The 14,387-nt window shown below is 31.5% G+C and overlaps 1 protein-coding gene across 2 annotated transcripts in view; it reads right to left on the bottom strand.

The window, feature by feature from the left end:
• LOC114343599 (chondroitin sulfate synthase 1) overlaps nucleotides 1-14,387 on the bottom strand; it is a 228,513-nt gene that overhangs the window by 167,095 nt on the left and 47,031 nt on the right. Inside the window, exon 3 of one of the 2 annotated variants that reach the window (XM_050657674.1) lies at nucleotides 9,151-9,395. In XM_050657674.1, the coding sequence (XP_050513631.1) occupies nucleotides 9,151-9,395 (245 nt within the window). The remainder of the gene's footprint in view (nucleotides 1-9,150; nucleotides 9,396-14,387) is intronic. The other variant, XM_050657675.1, reaches the window with a different exon arrangement.

Here is a 14,387-nt window from a genome sequence, read left to right as displayed (position 1 = left end):
TCATACCTGTCACACAAAAGTTTCCAGACAATATTATAACTAACTGCTGACGTTTGGCGCTTCTGCAGAACTTTAGCGGCATCACCCTGTAACGCTCGCTTTAAAAAATGAAATTTTTGAATATCAGGAATACTTTTATCATTGTGGATAAGACTTTCAAAGCAATCTTTGAACTCTAACCAATTTTCTACAGAACCGTCAAAATTTGCTATCGGAATTGGAGGTAACTTAATCTTAGCCCCCCCACCATATACGTCACTGACCAAACTTTGATTATCATTAGCATTACCAGGATATCTACTGTCATTCACAATCTTTCTAGCTTTCGAAATAATTTTATAAAATAAGTTTTCAAAATTTATTAATTCAGACTCTCCATTATATTTGTCATCTAAAACCAACATTTCTTGTTCAATTTCTTCAAATTCATCCAACAGTCTCTCCGCTCTAGATAATCTACTTTCAAATTCAATAAGAAATTGTTCGTCATTAATTTTCCCCTCAACAATATTACTACTATCTACAAATTTTGTAAAAATAGTTAATTTTCCCTTAATAGTCCCTCTCTTTCTTACTAAACCTTCCGTCATCTTATTAATAATAGAATTATAGTTTAAACTTTAAAAAGAGTAAACCCTGTACTATTATAATTATTAAACTTTAAAAAGAGTAAACCCTGTAGTATTATAATTATTAAATCAAAACCAACTAGTTCAAATATATTGGGAATATGTTTATGTAACAGGAAATAATAAAAATATAAGGAAATGTTAACGACTCACCAATCTCCAATTTTAACCAGCTTTGCACAAAACAGTTGTAAAAAATCGATAACTTCATCAGCATTTGAAATCCATAAAACCATAAACCATTAAAATTTTATTACCATCCGACTTCGTTTGGACCACTTATTACCATTCGGCTTCGAAGAACCACTTATGTTGGGGACTTGGTCCCGCTATTGATTGCACAATGAATGTAATTAAAGCCAATATACTTTTCAATTTTTATTGTTGTAATAAAACTAACAATTACAACATAAACCAACAGAAAAGTCCCAGCGACCTGTTTTATAATTGACTGTTCTTCGCGACGTTCTAAAACAGAATGAATACAATAACTATGATCTTGACGTTCTACGCAGTTTAATAATTACGCACTATTTTCTCTGTTAGTAAAGTCAACATTTTTTAGGAACGATTCTTAACAACATCCAAATGTACTAATATTTTTACAGATGCGCCCTGGTGTAAGGCTATATTTATGATAGGTGTGGCCATCCATCAACAGGTAGCGAAAACGCGTTCCAAGATTGCGGCTGTAATTTTGAATATTTTTTCGATATATTTGGCACACGTATTCGTAATATAATAAAGAATGGCGGTACAGAGCCCCATTTGAAAAATTTATTAATATGTGGAAATTACTCTGCAATTAAATACAATATTAAAAAAACGAGCCTGTACCGCCATTAAGAAAATCAAAAAAATACACTTTCTTCAAATAAACTTTTTTATCCGATGCCTAGATTTTGTGTCATTTTTGAACTACTAAAAATTTTTATTTCATTAGTAGTTCCAAAATGACACAAAATCTAGGCATCGGATAAAAAAGTTTATTTGAAGAAAGTGTATTTTTTTGTTCTAGTCGTCGACAGGCACCCGCGAACGCACCTACAATTATTCAATAATAATGTATTAATAATCATAATATTCTCACGTAAATAATCATTTTATGTGCAATATGTTAATATTTACAATGGGATGCGTTAACTAAATATGAGATAAAAATTTGTTTCGTGTTCATTCTAAACATGCGTTATCAGAGGGTACACTTTATCTCCTAAATATAAAATTACTACGATTATTGACGTTAATATACAGGCCATACGTAGATTGTATATCTATAACAAATTTGGAAATATATTATCATTGAACCTTATCACATGTTGTGAGAAAGTCGTAATGATACGATAAGTACTAAAAAGGATATCATTAGATAGAATACATAGTACAAGTAAGATAAGACATTTAGTCCAGAGAAATAAGGATTTTCTCAGGACACTCAAATATGCAGTTAGCTGACTACTTTTTTAGGTATTGTAGACCTATAGGAAGAAAACCTACCTGTTTCCTGCTAATAATTAATTTGCTAATTTGTTTATAATAATTAAGGAATCTCATTGATGCCATTTTAAAGAATGGGATTTGTATTTTTTGTAAAAAAATTTGCACAAAAACATTGTACTTTTACAGCACCCTCTACGAATTTTCAAAGATGTAGTTCAAACTGTTACTAGGGGAAACCTACAAATCCACCGAGTTAAAATACCAAAAAAGCAATTTCAAACTCATACAATTTTTTGTATCAACGGATCAACTCAATGGATTTTGATCTTTTTTTTTATAATTTGTATGTAATTTGTACGTACATTACAAATATGCAATTTGTTTATAAATTTATTAATTAATAAACAGTCTAATTTGTTTAAACAATTCTTGAAAAAATATTTTTTTCCAAAGCTATGGTTTTTTAATCATAGTATCATTAATGATCATAGAAAAAGTTAAAGTACACTTTAATAAATAAATTATTTTTATTAGATAATTATTTATTGAAGATAATTTATTTATTAAAGTATACCTAATTTTTTCTATGATTAATAAATGATTGTATGATTAAAAACATGGATTTTTGGGAAAAAAATATTTTTTTAAAAATCGTTTAAACAAATTACACTGTTTATTAATCAATAAATGTCTAGACAAATTGCATATTTGTAATATACAGATAAATTACATGCAAATTAAAAAAAGAAAGATCAAAATCTACTCAGTAGATCCTGAGATATAGAAAATGATAGTAGTTTTAAGTTGCTTTTTAGTTTTTGAACTCATGCATTTGTCGGTTTCCAGCTCCTCCTTCACTTACCACGACTAGTCTCATTTGAACTACATTTTTAAAAATTATTGTAAAATACCAGCTTTTTGAATATGTAAAATGATTTTTTCTAAGGACAATATTTTAAAGTTATTCTAAATGCTTAAAACTACAAAATTTTAAAAATTTGGCCTTAGGATTTTTGACTATATTAAATAGATAAATTTTTTATCTTCTTTTAGTAAATTTTGATAGTATCACTTTTCTACTTTCATTTGGCTTACGCAGAAATACCTTGTCTTCATTATTTTTTGTCTGTTATTTCAAAATAAAGGTCTCTGTTATAAACAAATAGAATAACTTTTTAACTCATTATTGGATCGGTCTCAAATTTTGAAACTTTATTAAATACCCCAATACACAACTTTGGGTGAAACACTAATGTTCTAAGTAAGTTTTAGTAAAAGTTATTAACAAATAACGATTTTCACTTATTTTGCAGTTTGCGAAGCAACAATTTAACTTTTTAACTTTCAAAAATCGACCTTTTGAAGGTCAACCCATTGTCACTTGCCGTCATACATTCAACATGTAAACAAGTCAAATCCACATCTCAGATGTTACCTGAGGCAGATTAGCTAAATATTTTCAACATCCATACTTTATGTAGCTTTTTAAACCAATGTTTCCTTGACGGAATTCTTTTACTGGGCTTTGACCCTAATATTTTTGTTAAATACTATCTTGGTGGTTCGCATGTACATTGCATGTAAGCACTGATGATGACTGGTAAACCAGTCGAAAACTAGTTATGTGATTTTGATGTGGCTCTTTTGAGGGTTTTTAAATATACCTTTTATACAGGATTTTACTGTTTTTTTGTATTACGTGGTATACAGCCAACCATAGGAAAATTTTTCCTTGTGAATCTTTATATTATGTGTAGTATGTGTGGCCCAAATTATATGCTTCTATCATTAAATGCACAATTCTTATAATATTTGCACGAATCTGCCGCACTAATATACAAGTAATGAAAACCTATTTGGCATCATTAATTTGAATAAAAAGTTATAGACAAATATTATTTGAATAGTAAATAAAAACAAAGAAAAATATCTCAGACAAGTAATCATGCCTAGTTTCTCACCGTACCTACAAAAAATATGGCCATGATGAAATGAAAAGTAATATTCTAATGATTTGGTAATGCTATGACGTCAGAAATATTGAATGACGTGAGAGTGTCTTTGTAGTAAAAAGGGTATATAGCCTAATTTTTATGCGCATCGTTACGTGCTCAGAAAATTATACAACTACGGTGTATTTCACTCTCATTGACTGTACTATATTGCGATTAAATTACTATTACATTAAGATTTGTTATTCTACACTTCTAAACGACTTTTTTTAAGATTATTTCATATAGAATTCGGTGAAAAACTAATTTATGTAATCATTTGGTTTACTTTATTGTTCTACGAACCAATTTTCAAAGGAAGAGGCGGTTAGAGCTATTAAATTTTAAAAGCCAGAAAAAACTATAGCTTGACTGATGTCGTCTTAAAGTCAAGATAGTATATGGTACACAATTCATCATCCCATCCTACACAACACAAATTAGCAGCCTACCATAGCATGATACATAGACTGACAGAAATTCCTATGACAAAAAATAACTTCGAGACAGAACTAAATATCATTAGACAAATAGCAGTAAACAATGGCTATAACGAACAAACAGTTAACAACATTTTAAACCAAAAACTCCATAAGAAAGCCTTGAAATTAGTGTATCCACCACCACAGAAAGAACCCAGTACCTTCTGCTCTCTCACATATACTGGCAAAATAACAACAAAAATAGCCAGATACATAAAAAAGAAAGGAATAACACCAGCTTTCAGAACTAACAACAACTTAAGCAAACATATTAAAAACAATAAAAGCCGAAAGAGAAAGCAACTACAGAGTGGTGTGTACAAACTAACTTGTGGTGACTGTCCGAAAACTTACATCGGTCAAACTGGCAGAACTTTTGACAAACGGATAGCAGAACACAAAAGGACTTTCAACAATAGAAAAACAGACACTTCTACATACGCACTTCACCTTCTAGATCATAATCATTCTTTCAATGAAGAGTTTCAAATTCTACATATTCAAAATAAAGGCCTTAAGCTATCACTTTTAGAATCTATGGAAATTAATAAATTGAAAAATACAGATATAATTCTGAATGACCAACTCGAGACAAACAGCTCCCCACTCCTCAACCTCTTCAGTTAAAGACTTAAAAAGGCAAACAATTGTAAAATATATCACTTGAGAAAGGCACTTTGCCGAAACAGCTGTAGTAATAACATAGTTGTAATAAATTTTGTGGAAGTATAGAAAAACAAACGTTTTTCAGTGTTTTACTGTGAGATAAAATGAACTTCCATCAAGTAACGGTCGAATCCATCAATCAAGATAGTATATGTCCATATTCGAGTTTGAATGAATAATTATATTCAAAAAACAACGAAAAATCATAAACACGTCCAATCATAAACTAAACACATCATTATGGGAATACGGAGGTCTGGAATATTATAAAGCCGTGGTCGCCTCGCCATCTGTGAAGATAAAATTAGCTGCAACCGTTTAAAACCAAACCACAAGAGACTCATAAAATTGTTTTAAAAATTTGGTAATTGTGTTATTTGATATAAAGTTTAATGTACAAATAGGGTTAGAATTGTAACTAGATCTGTATTTGGTTGTATTATCATAGTCTTATAAATACACAAAAAAATGGTCTGACAGTAATTAATATAAGTTAAGTACTAAGTACCCACCATCACCAAATACAAATCTAAAGTATTCTGCGAATCGAACGTCTTAAGCAAATGTTAAAAAAAATATCAAAAAAAAAACAAGACCAAACGTCATACTTCACTTTCACTAAATTTTGTTTTTCAATGATACGTGAAATCGTAGAGGTTACATAGTAAATTAATCATAGAACTATTGAAATGAAAACACCACCTTTTATTTTAAAAAAGCAAATTACCAACTATTCTCGCCGGTGTAACGTGAAATGTTTACTTTTTTTTACTCTACATGAAAATTATAACGTTAAATTTTTGAAAATCCACAACGAAAAAGTTTTCCTGTAGTTGGCTGTATACCATGTGATACAAAAAACAGTAAATCCTGTATAAAAGGTATATTTAAAAAACCCTCAAAAGGGCCACATAAAATTCACATAACTAGTTTTCGACTGGTTTACCAGTCATCATCAGTGCTTACGTGCAATGTACATGCTAACCACCAAGACAGTATTATACAAAAATATCTGGGTCAAAGCCCAGTAAAAGTAGTCCGTCAAGGAAACATAGGTATAAAATGCTAACTTAAGCCTGGATGTTTAATATATTATCTAATTTGCCCTAGGTAACATCTGAGATCTAGATATGACTTGTTCACATGTTGGTTATGTGAATTTGATGTGGCCCTTTTGAGGGTTTTTTAAATATACCTTTTATACAGGATTTACTGTTTTTTTTTAATTTTTGCTTTATAGTAAAATTTTAACGGTAAATTTTTACTTTATAGTAAAATTTTAACATTAAATTTTTTACTTTATAGTAAAATTTTAACGTTAAATTTTTACTCTGTTTGTTAAAAGTTTGCTCTCTGATTCTCCGATCAACATAGCTCTGGAAAAGGCGAGATGCCCGAATAGACAACAGAGGAAATATTTTTAATAAATCATCCCAAATTTTGGCATATGTAGATGATCTATTAGTTTCCTGCACAACACACAAGCTAGAAGAAATGTATACCACCTTCTCAAATGCTTCAAAAAATAGGAGCCTGCAAGTAAATGAGGAGAAAACTAAGATGATGGCATCAACACCAACACCCAACAATAGAGCCAGGAACATCGGTCACCAATTCACGGTTGATAACTCTACCTTTGAAGTGTCTCCAAGGCAGACGAAAACCTTCTGTTTATATCTGAACGAAAGATCCTGAGAGGAATATTCGGTGGCATATGTGAAAATGGTGTTTAGATGAGGAGGTAAGACGACGAATTGGAATAGATGGTTACTTAACAACAGACATTGAGAGGAAACAGTTGATTTGGTATGGTCATGTTCAAAGAATGGAAGACACAAGATTGCCCAAAAAGATCATGCAGTGGGTACCACCAAACCGTAAAAAACGAGGAAGACCCAAAAAGACATGGAAAGAAGGGGTAACCAAAGCAATGAGTACAAGGGATCTTAGAGATGGCCAATGGGATGATAGAAGGACGTGGAATCTAGGCATCGGACAACGTCGAAAGACGTTCTAAAACGGATACATACATACATGAGGAGGTACAACTACGAAATTTTATCGAACATTGATAAGGGTGATAGAGTTATCTGTTTGTTTGTTATCTGTGATAGAGTTATCTACGTGACTTAGCACGAGCTTTTGAAACTGTAAATCATCCAATACTGCTGGAAAAACTTTATCATAGTGGTGTTAAAAGAACTGCGTTAAAGTGGATCCACACTTTTTTTATCGAAAAGGTTTCAAAAAATTAAGGTCAATGTGAATGGGAATATAATATTTTCTTCTGAAGAAAGTGTCCTCTCCAGAGTTCCACAGGAAAGTATCATTGGCCCTCTTTTATTTTTGATTTTCGTCAATGATTTAAATCAACTGATAAACTGTGCACTGTTATGTTCTATGGAAACTTAGGAATTTTGTCTCCCTAGATATCTTAAAACTCTACTATTTTGCTCATGTAGTCAATTTTGCAATATTGCTTGGTTTGTTGGGGAAATTGCTCGCAAATTATTGAGGTGCTTGTTCTACAAAAAAAAAAAAAAAAATATTCGTACCAAGACGTTTAGAAGGCGCTTGGATTCCTGTACACCAGTTTTTAAACAATTAAATATTTTATCTGTAATTTCGCTGTATATGTTCAGTTGTGTTGTTTATGTAAAGTCACACAGATGCAATTTTATTGCAGAAATTATGTTTGCTAAATGAGTGGCTACAACTTTCGTTACAGAAATGATATGGTGACCCCTGTTCGCCACTTGACCGTTGTGGGCAAGGGCCCTAACCCATCATGCGTTCGTTTGTATAATAAATTACCTAATTATGTTAAATAGTCAAATATTTATGTATTTGAGAGAACAGTTAAGGACTTACTTCTGGTAAACACTTTCCATTCTTTCTAGAGGAATACTTTCTAGATGAATACTTTTTAACAATTTGTATGTTTTTGTATATATTTTATATGTTTTTATGTTAACTGTTTTTATGTACTTATAGTTTTTACTGATCATAGATTGTATTTGACGCATTTCAATATGTACTTGTAAAACTCAGATAAAATAAAGAATATTGATTGATTGATAGATATATAAACATATATTTGGTCGTAAAGACGTAGTATCTCTTATAAAAATAGGAAGACTAAGATGGACACGACATCTAGCAAGATCACAGCAGAACAACCCTTCTAGAAGAATCCTTATGTCACAAACTGTGGGAAGTAGAAATAGGGGTAGGCCAAAACTCAGAGGAAGGATGGTGTAGATGAGAATGGTAGAAAAATAGGCGCAGCAAACTGGCAACAGATGGCAATGGATATAGATATAACTGGCTGGCGTAATAGACTTGGGAAGGTCCAGGCTCTTCTATAGCGATGTAGCACCATTGATGATGATGATTCTCAGTATCACATCGATAAAGTTGATCTATGATGTATCTATGTTCAACAGAATATTTAGGTGCTTCGTTAGTGTACAACAAATGCATTATTGATATAATTTAAGAGTTGTGTGGACTGTGTGTTTTTAGGTTGCTGGTTCAAGGGAACTTGGGAGATTATGACATACAGACAATATTAGAAGTTGATAAAAAAGTTTACCCAAAATCACTATTCGTTCGCTTTTTTGGTGAGGGGTAGGGGGAAAGGGGGTCTAGGGTTAAAATTGCACTGAGTCTTATTTTTTAATCACATAGAACGTAAAAAAAAAGAAATGAAATTCTGGGGGTGAGGGCATTTTGCCTATCTAACCCTTTAACAGAGTAAAAATTTAACGTTACACCGGTACAGAAATATACAAGTTGATAGTATGAAAACTCACCACCATTAATTTCTTCATTCTCAAGAACGAAGGTACAAAATATCAAAAATGGGTGTAATTTTGCTTTGAAAGATCCTTAATCAGTTAGATTCGCAAATATACTTTCTGAATGTTATTTTCTGCTTACGCTATAGTAGTCACTCGCCTCATAGGACCACGTACACGATATCCCAGCGAATTTCCTGACGCAGCGTCCCAGTTCTACGTCCTCGTGCGTCGTGTAGAGGTGTTGCAGGCACTCTTCTACTGAAGGTGCCATCCTCTTGAGTGTTTCCCTGGAAAGGATGACGCCGGGACCGCCCATGCAAAAGTTTTCGTCGTTGTCGAGAGATAGAAGGCCGAATTCTTCGGTGTTGCCACGACCTGTTTGACCTGAAAGCGTATTTGAGTTATTATTATAGTATAATTCTGCAAGCAAACTAAGAGAGTTATTAATATTCAGCTCAGCGAAGTAATATTGATGGAAATGTGTTAGTGTTGCCCAAATGCAAGACCAAGACGAGACTTAGACAGTCTTGGTCTTGGTCTTGCGCCAGTACACCTGGTTTTGGTCTTAATCTTGGTATTGCGCTCCCGGTCTTGGTCTTGGTCTTGCAGCAAGAGTCTTGCAAGTCTCGCAGTTGCCCATTAGCCTATTGCATATCTTAGAACAACGTAACAGAGAGGTACATTTTAAGTTTGAATATCACAGCCTTAGTAAAGACTAGCCAAATTAATAAATATCTAAACAACTGACACCGGATGGGGTTTGAACCAACGATCTACGTGATACCTGCATGTTCGAACTAACTACTAAGTTAAAACTACATCTTAAAACCCACAAAATTTCATTTGCATATCTCAACCGGTTTTAGAGCAATAAATAAATCGTCAGTTTGTAAGAAAAATTTCAACACCCCGTATTTGGGAAACGAAGCATTTATAAAGTAAACGTTTATGAAGCAAACTGTCATTACTTTTTTGTGTAGAATTAGGTGCCCATTAAAGTTTGCCATACTTATTTAAAAACATCCTGTATTGATGACAAACATGGCTAGATAAAAGAGTACCGAACTTTTTTATTATCCAATATAAGTGAATGAATAAAAAAACATAATGCTAAGAAAATATTAAGGCTATAGTTGGGTTTTAATTTCAGTATGCTATTGCATGTTTGAGTAATAAGTTAGCATAATGCTAGAATATTCCACAGAGTGAGAAAAACCACAGTTTGATTGGTACACCCGGTATACAATGACTGTCTAGCAACAATATTATTACAGCAATACATATTTACAAAGAATAAGACAACATATTAAAAAAAAAATCACTTAAATCGGACAACATGTTTAGGAAATTTGAGACATTAATAATGACCCGTTTTTAAGGTTAATTAGTTAATTTCTTGGAGAAGTGTATATCGTTAAAATAATATTTCGGTATTTTGTTTACACGATATCCGGCATTATCACTGTACTTTTGTCTCGTTGTCTCGTATCATTATCTTATGATACTTTTAAATAATAGCCGCGCTGTTTCGGCAAATTTTGTTTAGCCGAGTGACCTTTTAGCACAGTCAGCATAAACAATACATAATAGTCTTACTATAATAAATATGTATAATACCGATAAAATCTCTGGTGTTTGGATTCCTAGAAAACTAATAATGAAAAAAATTAATTACTTATATATTCAGAGCGAAGAAGACGGCTGCTGGGAAAGGATATACAAAATATTTTATTTTTACATTATAATAATGACCTCTGAGTACATGTCAAATGTGTCAAGTGTTTCTTTAATGGATATTTTGATTCGCTATGTATGTTTATTGTTTATGGTATTGTTCGTAATGCGCATAAATCCAATTTTCAAAAAAAAATTTACATTTTTTTTTGTTTTTCATATGTCTAAGAATATAGCCGAACTTACATACTCCCTAAAACGACCCTCAGTTCTAACTGCAAGACGCAAGAGTCTCGCAGGCTTAGTCTTGTTCTTGCTTAAGTCTTGCACGGTAAGTCTTGGTCGTGGTCTTGCTAAAATTAGGCGGTCTTGGTCTTGGTCTTGCGAAAACGCAAGAACAAGACCAAGACTGCAAGACCAAGAGCGATTTTGGGCAATACTAAAATGTGTACTTAAATAAACAAGGAATCATTCCATAAAACAGGTAGATCCCTTGTTGATACAATTTCACACCTTAAAGAATAACACCCCGTGAGCTGAATATTACGTGACCAGACATCTCGTAATGCGACAGTTCTTAACCGCACAATAATTGGTGACGGACAATTCGTAATGGCGACAGTTCGTAACTATGCATATTCGTAATGGGACAATTCGTAACGTCAAAATGGAATTATTTTGTTTATTTTTGTCAATGGGGAAACTAACTTTGATTACAGTTACAATTGAAATTTCGTTTATCAATTTAACGAACCAGCAGCACCAGGATATACATTTTTCACACATTTCATATTTCGTGGAGAAATAATTTTTTAAAATTATGTCTTAAAATAAGTAAATATAATCTAATAATATAAATTGTATTAATTATTATAGTAAATTAATTGTATTAATTTTTCATTGATTTTTCTTTTTGAAAAAAAGTACCCCTAAATGGATCACCTGTTAAATCCTCAGAAAAATTCCGTTTTATCCGCTTTCAAAAAATGTAAATATATAATAGGCCTGGATACCGCGTACCAAAAAGAGTTGATTAATAGCAAGCTGAAAATTTTTTAATAGCTAAGTTTTAATTGTGGAACAGTTTAAAAATTTGGGACGTCAGATTACGAAACCGTCCCATGTATTTTGTCGGACAGAACATCCAATTGATTTGTTACCCTTTCATTAAACTCTCATGCAAAAATCAGACTGGCATTTTACTAACCAACATGATTCCTGTCATTTGACATGTTCTTCGTGTTCCACTCATTAAAATGGCCAGTTGGTGATAAACACCAGTCTGATTTTTGCATAAGAGTTTAATGAAATGGGAACAAATCAATTGGAAGTTCTGTACGACAAAATACATGGAACGTTTTCGTAGTCTGACGTTCCAAATTTTTAACCTGTTCCACAATTAAAACTTCCCCTGTTCCATAGTAGACACCGTTAAGCCATTAACAAATTTTCAGCTTGCTATTAATCAACTTTTTTTGGTACGCGGGATCCAGGTCTATAAATAAATCCCTTTAAATGCATTTCTATTTTACGAATAGCATTATTCATTTTAATGGACTTTTTATCATATGTCAGAAAATCTAATACGGGTCTAGACCACTTTTTTTACCTGCTTGATCGGTGTCAATGTTTGCTTAAGAATCTCTTTTTACTTTCAGGAATCGGTGGACAAAAGACTAACCTATACATAAAACATAAGGGTTAAGAAGAGCCGAGTTTTATAGAAAGTGAATGAATAATCATACATGTAGGTATATTGTTATCTAACAATATAATGTCGAAAATTTGTGAAAAATCTGTTCAAATTTAGTATTTTCTGACGATTGGGTTGTTCAAGGTAAAGTTATTTATAAGTTTACGAATATTATAGGTAATGATGAATAATTTATTTTTTAATCTAATCAACAGGATTATCTATTGTAGAAATAACACATTATTATGACAGGTTCATGTGATAAAGAACTAACAATCAAGCAAAGGTATAAGCAGATTTTTTTAAAAATGTGTCTTTTTACAAATACTTCACAAAAATTTAACTAGAATATCATTTAAAGGGGTGCGTTTTTAAGAAAGGGGTGAATTAGTCCCTAGGCACAGGGTATGTTAGGGTGAGTTCTATGCACTTTTGGTACAAACACGTCTACAGAAACATTGTTTCAGATTTTTACTATTGAAATATCACTTTTTAAAGTCAAAAATATTTTTTTTACAAAAATATATTTAAAAAAAGCAAAAAAAAACACGACAGAAAGCAATTCTGTTTTTTGCCCCATAACTTTTTTCCACGGCGATAAAAGTATAGGCATTGCTTAACAGAAAAAAACTTCCATCCTTCCTCTTTAAAATGTTGTTTGGTAGAAGTTCCTAAGGTTTACAGTTTCCGAAATATGATTTTTCAAAGTTCGCCGCTCACAGCATTTTTGGGCCATTTTCCCCATTATGGCATTTTTCTCGCATTTCTAGGTACATTTAGTAGGGAAAGAAGTCAACTACCATTAAAACGGTTTATTGTATAAGGTTCTACGAATATTTTTAAGTAAGTTTTGGTTTTTCAAAGTTTTATACTTTAAACGATTCTTGATTTATTTTTTTTACGATTATATTTTAAATCTCACATTCCAACTTTTTTTCTTCTACATTTAGGTATATTCATTGTCCGATAAAAAAGAAATCCTATTTGCTTTATTTTAAAATGGTGTGCATATTGCAAAATATTCTAGGACTATTTTTAAACAAGATATCCGTATGTTGAGAGAGATTTTGAAATTTGTTTTTTCAATTGGAAGAATATAATTACATATTAGAACATAATGTTTAATTCTAAATAACTTTTCCTAATAACACTTTTTCATATTGTGAAATATAAAGGTACTTTACTCTTGAGAAAAATTCATATTTTTTAACATAAGTACCTCGTATACTATTGATAAAATTTGATATCTGATGATTGCATCTTAGGTTTTAGGCTATGCAGAGCATTTTATGGAAAATAATAATTGTTTTTCATAAAATTAATAATAAAAAAGTTTTCCATATGGTTCCAACTTAGTGGGACATAGGATTGTATGTGTATATGCCATAATTTGAAAAAGCATATCTAGTTTAAAAATAGTCCTAGAATTTTTTACAATATACCATTTTAGAGTAAAGAAAATAAGCTTTCTTTTGTATTGGACAATGTGTATACCTAAATGTACAAGAAAAAAAGTTATAATGTGTATGTGTACTTGGTTTTCTTGACTGTGAACTTATCCATTAGCCGAACTTATTTTGCTCTAGAGACATGTTTACAAACATTGACTATGGTTTATATCATACTATCTACCGTGATAATAATGATTTACACTTCGATATTTATTTGGTACATTCCATGTCAAATCACTCAGGCAAAAAATTTTGGATCTCCGATTTGTCTGAAAATTGGTATATAGCTTCTGCGGGACGTAAAAATAAGATATTTAAGGTCAAAAAATCTTCTTCTTCTTTTTTTCTCAAAATGTTATTTTATGCGATTTTACAGTGATTTGGTGTTTATTTAAACAAATTTGCATTTTCTGTCGTAAAGTATCAATGAAAAACATAATATTTTAATAGAAAGGACTCAAAAATGTCATTATATGGCATTATAACAAGTTATTTTGAATCAAAACAAGTTTTTGATCAAAGGACATCGCACACATCTTATGGAAAATATAATGTCAC

The sequence above is a fragment of the Diabrotica virgifera genome, chromosome 8, assembly GCF_917563875.1.
Source record: "Diabrotica virgifera virgifera chromosome 8, PGI_DIABVI_V3a".
Taxonomy (NCBI): Eukaryota; Metazoa; Arthropoda; class Insecta; order Coleoptera; family Chrysomelidae; genus Diabrotica; species Diabrotica virgifera.
This window is presented reverse-complemented; position numbering and strand designations above follow the sequence as displayed.